Below are 10,219 nucleotides of genomic sequence, written 5' to 3'. Positions count from 1 at the left end.
TATTTGCCTCCTGGAACTGGTTAAATGATGCTTTGTAATTTTAAGTTACAAAAACATCTGCTGTGGGACTGGAGAGACGGCTCAGTGGTTAAGAGTACTGGCTGCTTTTCCAAAGGATCTGAGTTCAATTCCCAGCACCCACATGGCAGCTCACAAAACATCTCTTGAAAAATGGAAATTATCAAAATATTGCCTATTATTCATTTAAATTACAATGTTTGAGTGCTCTGCGTGTGTATGTGTGTGTGTCTTTCTGTGTTTGAAAGCGCACACGTATTATGATGTACATTTGGAGGACAATTTGTGAGTTAGTTTTCTCCTTCTATCATGTGGGTTCCAGGAGCTGGGCTCGGGTCATCAGGCTCGGCAGCAGTTGCCTTTACCAAATTAGCCATCTCACTGGTCCTAACGGCTTTCACTATCACTCTGCAGACAAATCAATATAGGCCCCTAAGAAGCAGCAGCCCAGGACTCCAACAGAGTCAGCCCTTCTGCACCTCCAATACTACTGAACCATTAGGCTGTCCTCCCCAGTCTACTCACAACCCCCAAAGAAACGGAGTGACACAGAAGTAACCACACCAGCAAACATCAGTTCCTATCCCAGCAGCTCCAAACCCAGCTCAGCCGAACAGCTGGACAGTTTTTAAAAAGACCTGCTTGAACTAGGCCAGAGCTCCTGAATCAGAATCTATGAAGACATGGGCAGGCACCCCACCTTTCTTTAAGAAAGGGTCTCCTGTAGCCCAGGATAGTCTCAAACTTGCTGTCTGAGCACGACCTAGAACTCCTGGTTCTCCTACCACCACCCATGTACCATTACACTTGTAGGACTCTTCGTGTTGTTGTTGTTTTGTTTTTTTTGTTTCCCTAGACAGGGTTTCTCTGTGTAGCCTTGGCTGTCCTGGTCTCACTTTGTAGATCAGGTTGGTCTCAAACTCAGAGATCTGCCTGCCTCTGATTCTCAAGAGTTGCTGGGCGATCTTAATTTCTTACTCACCACTGTTCATGCTGAGACTTAGCTCACTGGACCTCTTTGTCATTTCAGCACAGAAAACCTGAAGTAAGCAAAGCAGGACAGTCATTTCAACCACTGTGATGAAAACCTCTGTCTGAATACACCACACCACTATGTCATTAGACTCCGTTCCCACTGCCGTGAACCTGAAGGCAGGCCTTACACAAGCCAAGAGACATGTGCAGCACTATGAGCTATCAGAGCAGGGGTTCACAGCCTGTGGGTCACACATCAGATACCCTGTGTATCGGCTACTTACATTACTATTCATAACAGAAGCAAGATTACAGTTATGAAGTAGCAATGAAAATAATTTTATGGTCGGGGATCACTGCAGCAGCATGAGGAACTGTATTAAAGCATTAGGAAGGTTGAGAATCTCTGTATTAGAACATGTGAGAAATTAGTACAGGTAAAAGTGAAAAAAAAAACTGGTAGAATTTGGGCAAAATATAAGCACTTATCCATTCAAGTATTGATGTAGGTACTGAATTAAAGTTAAAATAAAAATACAGATCACTTCTAAATGTTACAGGCAAACCAAACTGTTTTTTGTTTTTTTAAAGATTGATTGATTGATTGATTGATTGATTGATTGATTTATTATGTATACAGTGTTCTGCCTGCATGTACGCCGATAGGCCAGAAGAGGGCACCACATCTCATAATAGATGGTTGTGAGCCACCATGTGGTTGCTGGAAATTGAATTCAGGCCCTCTGGAAGAGGAGCCAGTGCTCTTAACCTGAGTCATCTCTCCAACCTACCAAACTGCTTTATATTGGCTAATTATTGTAAACTACTTGAAATTGGGTCTGACTCATACTGAGCACTCAATATATGTTCTATATAATAATTATTGTTACAGTCTACAGAAAAATGACTGGATATTTCTAGACATTTCCTTTAAGATAGGGTCATTTTGAAATAACTGAAACCTCTAGGGGGTTGGAAACACCTTATCCAGTATCTTTTTTGTTCAAAGTTGATAAATAGGCAGTAATCACTTTATTGAAAAATGATAATGATAAAGACTAGATTTTGCTTTATACCTTTGTGTGTGTGTGTGTGTGTGTGTGTGTGTGTTTAAACAGGTTTTCATTATTTCACTACCTTTTTTTTTGAAACAAGTTTTCTCTGTGTAGCCCTGGCAGTCCTAGAACTTGCTCTATACACCAAGCTGGCTTCAAACTTGGAGATCCACCTGCTTCTGCCTCCAGAGTGCTGGGATTAACAGCGTGTGCCATCCTGGCTCAGATCCTCTTGCCTCTGCTTCCCAAGCAGAGGAACTCAAAGCACACACTAACACACCCAACTCAACATTGAAGTTTCCTTATTTAGAGACATTTCCTTCACAAACTGTTTTTGTAGCTTCTAGTTCCAGAGCAAATAAAATGCCTTGATCTCACAGTTACCTGGAGAGAGTTTGACAGGATTGTTCCCTGTTGTCTTCATCCAAGCGTTTGTAAATACAGCAGACGAAAGTCATTCCCTGGCTAGGTCATTTCAGAGAGCAGGAGATGGTGCAGGTTTAGAAATACTTGGGCAGAGCTTTTGAACGAAATGTGATGGAAAACTGCAACTTAACCACTAGTGATAGCTTTTACACAAGGAGTAGGCAACAAGCAAAGAACCTAGAGAGATGGAGCTGAAGGGCAAGACTACACTGCTCCCACTTCATTGTGGGATCTTAAACCAGTGTGTTAGACTAGAGATCCTGATCAGACATTGGTGGGGAATGAAAAACTGAATGCAAACTCACTCTGTATACATCCGTATCTACTGGAAAGACCACAATCTTCACAGTTAGTGTTTTTTCCCTGTGCTCTTTGGCAAATGCCAAAACTTCATCAAACATTATCTGTGCTGCTATACTCTTCTCTAAAGCGATTACTCCTGTCCCAAGGGCAGGAAAGGAAATGGAATTTATATCCGGGTTAAGGCATTTTTCCAGACAGCTCCTCATGGCATCTTTCAATAGCTGCAAGAGAAACACAAGTTCAAGATCAACCTCTGTGACAAAAAGAAGACTTCACTTAACTCTTCACTTATGCTCAAAATTTGCCACTGCACTACACGGCCTCAGAGGGCCAGTAAGGCCCCACTCCACAAAAACCCACTGCATCAATAGGCTAAAGAGTAGGAAGTATATGGCTGAGAAACTGAGGCCACTGAATGCTACCCAGGGCATTGAAGCACTGTGATTTCTCCCAGTTATGTAGCCCTGATCATCTCCCTAGCCCAGCGAGCCAAGCATCACTCACCTGCCACTTCCAATCAAAAAAGAGTCCTTGACAGTTTATGGAATGAAAAGAAGACTAAAAGAAGAAAACAGTACTCCTTCACTATTAGGATCTACTGTGTAGCTTCTGCTGGAGAAGTCCATCAACTTTTCTTTTTCCTTCTTTAGACAAGGTCTCACTATACAGCCCTGCCTAGCCTAAAACTCACTATGTAAAGTAGGTGACCTCAAACTCACAGAGATTTACCTGCCTCTGCCTCCCAAAAGTAGGGCACCATGCCAGGCTAACCTTCCAACAACCCTTCTAAATTACATTGAATCCACATATAGACAGGAAGGTTGTCCGTGAAAGAATCTTGAAAAGATGAAGCATAAAGAATGATTGAGGGGTCAATTTGGGTGAGGACATGGCACAGGAAAAAAAAAAAAATACACAAGCCAGGGGTGGTGCCTTATAATCCTGGCACTCTGGAGGCCCATGTAGGAGTACTGCAAACAGTTATGGGATAGCCTGGAGTTACAGAGTTTCAGGCTAGTCTGTGCTACACTATGAGACCTCATCTCAAAGATTAAAATAGCTTTAATCTCAGCAGTCAAGAGGCAGAGGCAGGTGGATCTCTGTGAGTTCAAGGCCAGCCTCGTCAACACAGTGAGTTCCAAGACAGCCAGGACTCTGTAGGGAAAGAAACTATCTCAAATAAGTAAGTAAGTAAGTAAGTAAGTAAGTAAGTAAGTAAATAAATAAATAAATAAATAAATAAATAAATAAATAAATAAATAAATAAATGGAAACAGACACAGATAGAAGGCACACTGGGATCAAGCAGCTCTCTACACCTGAGTGGATGCCCTCTATTCTCCCATTTTCCTGTTTCATGGCAGGAGTTGGCTAAGAGCCAGTATCTACTATAGGCACAGTTGGATGAGACTGGGAAACAGATTTGAATCCAGCTCCTGCTGGAATGTGAGAGAAAATACAGAGAGGCTGAGTTCCCGCCTCACTATGGAAAGACAGAGCAGGTCACTGAGTACTGGGGAGCAAACTGGTGTAGAGACTGAAGGATTCTGGGTGCCAGTGACCATGTGCAGTGTGCGCACTTAGACACTTCAAATCAAACTGAGGAGACCTGGGGGCAACCGTGCTTGCTTAGCCTTTCGGTCAGTCGTAGATGTGTTTTCAAACATTTCATAAACATAATCAAACAATGGAGACTTGACAAAATGCTCAGATCGCGCAAGCATACAAACGCAAGTTTATTTTGAACTTACCTGGTATTTGCTATTGGGTTGCCATAGCACATGGAACACATACTGACAGGACAGTTTAAATCCTTTTGTGACACGTACCACCTCATTATCTGCAGACCAGCTAAACTTGCCGAGTTCCCATTCCATTTCAAGTCCCGCTTGTTTAAGAATTGACTTTGATACACATCCGCTTTTAAGATTGTATTTGTTTGTGGAATTAACAATTACGTCTGTCTGAAGAGGGAAGAAGACACAGGATTCAATGTTAAACCCCTCCTTCCGAAATAACTAACTTGCACTTTCCTGAATGTTTGGGTGATGTCTTTGTGCACCATGTATTCAAAGGCTGATCTCTGTACCTAGAGATCTGGTTGCAATCCGGACTTTGGCACTGTCATTAATAGGAAGCATCTCCTGTCTTGGTATGTTGTAAACAACGTTCTCCATCACCTTCTGATTGGTCACATAAAGAGCTGAACGGACAATAGCAGGGCTGAAGAGTTAAGGTGGGACTTCTGATCCCAGTGAGAGAGTCTCAGGTGGGGACACTGTTGAAGAAGCAGGTACCAGGGTGAAACTAAAATGGCAAGTATCAGGTCACATGGCGGGACATAGGCCAGGCCAGTACTGTTGGCCTTGAATAGCTGAGTATCTGCCCAGCTACAGTGCCTAAAGCTACTGTAAACAAACAGAAGGTCTCCGTGTCATTATTCAGAGCAAAGGTGGGCATAGGAAAAAGAACATGCTTCTACCCCTGAAAGTTTTTTAAAAAATAGTTTCTGAATACCCAAAATCCACAAAAATCGATTTCACAACAGAGACTGATATTTCCAAAGAGAGTTCATTTCATTGCTATGAAGTTGTTTGCCCTATTTAGAAATTATGTGCCTATATAGATGGTATTGTCATTATGCTTACCTTTTGCTGGATTATGTTTAAAATACTTCAAGCTTCTGATCAGTCCTTTTATTTTAAAGACTTTATTTTCGGGCTGGGGAAGTGGCTCAGTAGTTAAGAGCACTTGTTACTATTTCAGAAGACCTGGGTTCAATTCCCACCTAGCACATGGAAGCTTGCAACTGTCAGTAACTTCACTGCCAGGGCACCCAAAGGCCTCTTCTTGCCTCCGCTGTCATCAAGCACAAAGTTGGTGCCAAACACACATGCAAGCAAAGCACTCACACTAAAAAAAAAATTTTCTTTTAGAAGTCTTTTTTTCAATTGTGTATATGTCTCTGTGTGGGTTTGTTCACATGAGTGTAGTGCCTGCAAAATCCTCAAGAGGGTGACAGAGTCCATGGGCTGGAGTTAAAGTTAGCTGTGAGCTGCCTGATTTTAGGCATGGGGACGGAACTCAGGTCCTCTACCGGAACAGTCAATAGCAGGGCCTTCTCTCCAACCTCCATTGTTGCTGGATTATTTTTGCTCTGTTTTTGTTTTGAGTCTCACCAAAACAAAGGCCTGGCTGGCCTGTAACTCAGTATGTAGACCAGGATGACCTCCGAGATCCATCTGTCTCTGCTTGCTCAGTGCTGGGTTTAAAGGCATGCATCACCATACCTTGTTTGCTTTGTTTTTGAGGCAGTGTCTCCTGTAGCCTGAATGACCTCAGACTACCTGAATAGCTGAAGATGACCTTAAATTCCTGATCCTCTTGATTCTGCCTCCCCAGTGTTGGGATTATGGGTTTATGGGTTCTAGGGATCGAACCCAAGGCTTCATGCTGCTAGGTAAGTGCTCTACCAATGAATGGAATCCTCCAGTTCTTTTAATTTTTTTACCCGAATGCCTGCCTTCCTTTTTGTTGAGACCGGGTCTCACTGTGTACTCTAAATTAACCCTGAGCCTTCCCCATCTCTTCAGAGCTAAAATTACCAGCATACACTGCCACACACTCAGCTGTTCTCATTTTTCTCAAGACTTTTTCTAAGGACTTGAACCCAGGACTTTGCATATGCTAAGCAAGCATTCTACCAGAGCCAAAACCCTAGACCATGGTTATCTTAGAGACAAATCCACACAAGCTTCACTCTCTCTCTGCCTTATCTCCTTCCCTTCCTGCTGTTTTCCCCGTAGGTGGTTTTGTAACAAAGAATAAACTTTCTTGGAAACTTTCTAGCATCTCATGTCATTATGTTCTCATGTACATAAGGTTAAACAAAGTATAAAGGAGACCAAAAGGTCTTTAGTGAAAAGTAGGTTTCTTTCTTCCTGGGGTCACCTGATACACTCATCCACCTATTTCACAGGCAACCATTTTAACCAGGTCATCTACAGAGTGGTTTTCAACCTGTGAGTCATGACTCCTTTGGGGGGGGATTGAGTGACCCTTTTACAGGGGTCACCTAAGACCATCAGAAAACAGGTATTTACATTATGATTCGTAACAGTAGCAAAATTACAGTTATAAAGTAGCAATAAAAATAATTTATTGTTGGGGGGGGGGTCACCACAACATGAGGAACTGTATTAAAGGGTTGAGCATTAAGAAGGTTGCGAACCACTGACCTACAGAAACAAAGTACACGCAGACATTAGTTACATTTATTACTACTTTATCTCATATGTCACGACTCTGAGAGCAGTGCTAAAAAGGAGGCTGTGTTCTTGCGGCTTTGGTGTCCAAACTCTTATCATCCTAATGTCTTTGGCTCCATCAAAGGAAACTTAGGTACTTCTGTGAATTTTTGTTGTTTTGAGACAGGGTGTCACTATGCAGTCTGAGGCAGCTTACAACTTGGTTTGTAGACCAGGCTAGCCTCAATTTTGGCCCAAGTCTCCTGCCTCTGTCTCTGGGGTGTTGATTCCAGGCATGCGCCAAGGTGCTCAGTTTATCACGGATGTTAATGGTTTTACCCTGAAAGAGTGATCTAAATTTGCCATGTAAAAAAAAGTCAGGTGGGTAACAAGCACTCATAACCCCAGCCGAGCAGAGAAGGCCAAGACAAGAAGTTGCCTGGGGCTATCTGGCCAGTTGGCACAGTCCACCTGACAAGTTCCAGACCAATGAGAAACTCTGTCTCAAAAAGAAAAGGGTAGACAGTACTTTAGGAAGACAACCAAGGTTGACCTCTGCCCCTACATACCTGTGCACAGGTGTGCAACACCCCCCAAGCATGCACAGACCCACAAACACACACCTATAAACACACACACACACACACAGAATTCACTCTCTCATTCATTCATTCATTTTAGTGCTCAGACGAGGCATGGTAACCTTTAATCCCAGTACTTGGAGGCAGAGGCAGGTGGATCTCTATGAGTTCAAGACCAGCCTGATCTACGTAGCAAGTCCCAGGGCAGCCAAGGCTCTTTAAAAAATAAAAATAAAAATAAAAATAAAAATCTAGTGCTTGAGGCCAAGGCAAAAAGATTATGAGTCCCGGGTGACGTAGTAAAACGCAAAAAAACTCTGTTTCAAAAACAATAAAGAAATAAAGAAAGAGGTTAAGTTCTTTGGGCTCAAAAGAATATTCAAATTCCTTACGGTTCCTAAGAATCAAAGCCTAATAATTATAATTTCCATGTTAACCATGTGCCGCACACTATTTTAACCATTTCTTGGACGGTGCCAGCTTTCAGATGTTTAAGTGTTTCTGTGTGTTTTGGAGGAAGGACTGAAGACTGAAAGAAAGGAGTTGAGTTAGAAACTAATAAAGCTGGTCTCCAATCCAGATGACCTAACCCTGACATTCACACTCATAATCCCCCCAAAAATTCATCCTATGGTCTTCTACTTTAAACATCTTAGTAATTAATTAGTTCCAGGATTCCCTTGTGTTACTGCCAGAGAGTAAAAACAAAGACTTACTGTTTGCATTTGAATGTGGCCTTGGACAATCTGGAGCGTCAGGCCCTGGCCAATTTGGAGAGTCACTTGTGAAGAAGGAGTAGTTTCTGGAATCTCCCAGAGGCCTGGCTCCTTCCCCAGGATGCTTTCTGACGCGTACTTAAAGGCTGCAACAGTAGGGCTCTCGTTGCTCACCAGGTGGATCTCTTTCAAATCACTGGTCGTCTGGTTCCCTTGGAAATAAAGCTGGATAGTTTCTAAAATGGTGCTTGTACACAAATCCAGAGGAAACTGGAAAATTCCAGAGCTCAGGGCTGGAATTGCTACTGTCTTAATGTGTGTATTGTTTTTGGTGACATAGTCTAGAATACTCCAAATGGCAAATTTCAGCAATCCAATAGCTTTCAACGGGCTATCTGCTGTCCACCTAGGACCAACGGCATGGATGATCCAACGGCAAGGAAGCCTCCCTGCGTTCGTGACAGCTATTGCACCAGTTGGAACTTTACCATAGTTATTGACTAATTTTGTGCTCTCGGTTTGGATTTCAAGGCCCCCAGCTTTCACCAAGCTTCCAGCCAGGCCACCTCCATGCCAAAGATCTTCATTGGCTGCGTTCACCACAGCATCAACAACATGTCTGGTGAGGTCATCCTTCCAGACGGATAACTCTATGCTAGGGGTCAGCCTCTTTCTGAAGACCTGCTGAGCGGGAGAGCTGTTTCCTGCTAGAGCTGGACAGCTCAGGGTAGAGACACATCCAAACTTATTCTGGAGGACTTCACACAGTTGGCTCTCCTTGCTTTTTAAAATTTCGAAGACGTTGTGTTTAATGGGAATTTGCCATCTATTGTGTTCTTCATGAGAATCGGCTGGAAAAGGAGAAAAGACAAAACAGGAAACAAATGACTCCTTTAAAAAGGACGTGATTCCTTTCCACACTTGGAGACTGCGTTTCTTCTGCAGAGAGATGAACTCCCACTATCCCCCCTGGAATCAAGCCGATATCTAAGGGTCTTCAGTGCTAAGTCACTTAAAAAGGGCCCAGTCTTGTGTATGGCATTTAGTTAGCACTCCCTGAGAAAACAAGAATGTCCTGAACGTATGTAAAAATTGTGAGTTTGGGAAGACTCAGGCGCTTCAAGTGCACACGTACTAAAATGACTCAATTGTGAATCAGAAATAAAGGGAAGCTATAGCCATGACTTCTCTTTCCTCAGGTTTACTCAGAAGCAGATCTAAGCAGTACAATTAGTTAAGAGATGACTGTAGAAGACATCGCAGCTTTGGGTTAAGGAGAGACCAAGAAACCTGGAAGGGAAAACAAACAAGCAAGCAAAGGGTACTGTGTGTGCTGGCTAGCCAACAAAACTCATCCCGGATCATGGAACTCAGAGCCGTAGCCCTACAGCAGCCCTCATCACAGGCGCTGAGACATGCAGCCAGCTTCCGAGGGTCGCTAGCCAAAGCTGCTCCTTACTGAGGGGAGATGGGCAACACCGGACCAGCCAGTGGGTAGAAAGCCAGCAGCCTCTGCCTCACGGCACTTAACTCTAGCCCTCACAGAGCCTAGCAGCCAAAAAAAAAAAAAAAACTCTTTACTATTCTGTGTATGCCTTCACCCCAGCACTAGGGAGGCAGAGGCAGGCAGATCTCTGTGAATTCAAGGCCAGCCCGGTCTACAGAGCAAGTTCTGGGTGAGTCAGAACCACATGGTGAAATCCTATCTTAAAAAAAAAAAAAATTCACACGGAATTTTTTCAGACTACAAGATGCGCTGTTCGCATCCCCCTTAATTTGATTGTACGTGGAGAATCTAGTTAGCTCATAGCCTCTAGCTACTTGCCACTAAAGTTCACCTCAGCACTAGTCAGGGTTCTCAGGACAACCCCTCCCCCCCCCCCCCCCCCCCCCCCCCC

General features: G+C 43.4%; 1 protein-coding gene across 4 annotated transcripts in view; it reads right to left on the bottom strand.

The window, feature by feature from the left end:
• Parp9 (poly(ADP-ribose) polymerase family member 9) overlaps positions 1-10,219 on the bottom strand; it is a 31,512-nt gene that overhangs the window by 13,798 nt on the left and 7,495 nt on the right. For 3 of the 4 annotated variants that reach the window (XM_055624776.1, XM_055624778.1, XM_055624777.1), the window contains exons 4-7: positions 8,322-9,172; positions 4,529-4,741; positions 2,780-2,998; positions 1,001-1,058 (exon numbers count right to left, since the gene is read on the bottom strand). In XM_055624776.1, the coding sequence (XP_055480751.1) occupies positions 1,001-1,058; positions 2,780-2,998; positions 4,529-4,741; positions 8,322-9,172 (1,341 nt within the window). The remainder of the gene's footprint in view (positions 1-1,000; positions 1,059-2,779; positions 2,999-4,528; positions 4,742-8,321; positions 9,173-10,219) is intronic. The other variant, XM_055624779.1, reaches the window with a different exon arrangement.

The sequence above is a fragment of the Psammomys obesus genome, unplaced genomic scaffold (assembly GCF_907164565.1).
Source record: "Psammomys obesus unplaced genomic scaffold, mPsaObe1.curated_primary_1811, whole genome shotgun sequence".
In the NCBI taxonomy this organism is placed as follows: domain Eukaryota; kingdom Metazoa; phylum Chordata; class Mammalia; order Rodentia; family Muridae; genus Psammomys; species Psammomys obesus.
Note: the sequence above shows the minus strand (reverse complement) of the source record. Positions and strands in the feature narration are given on the sequence as shown.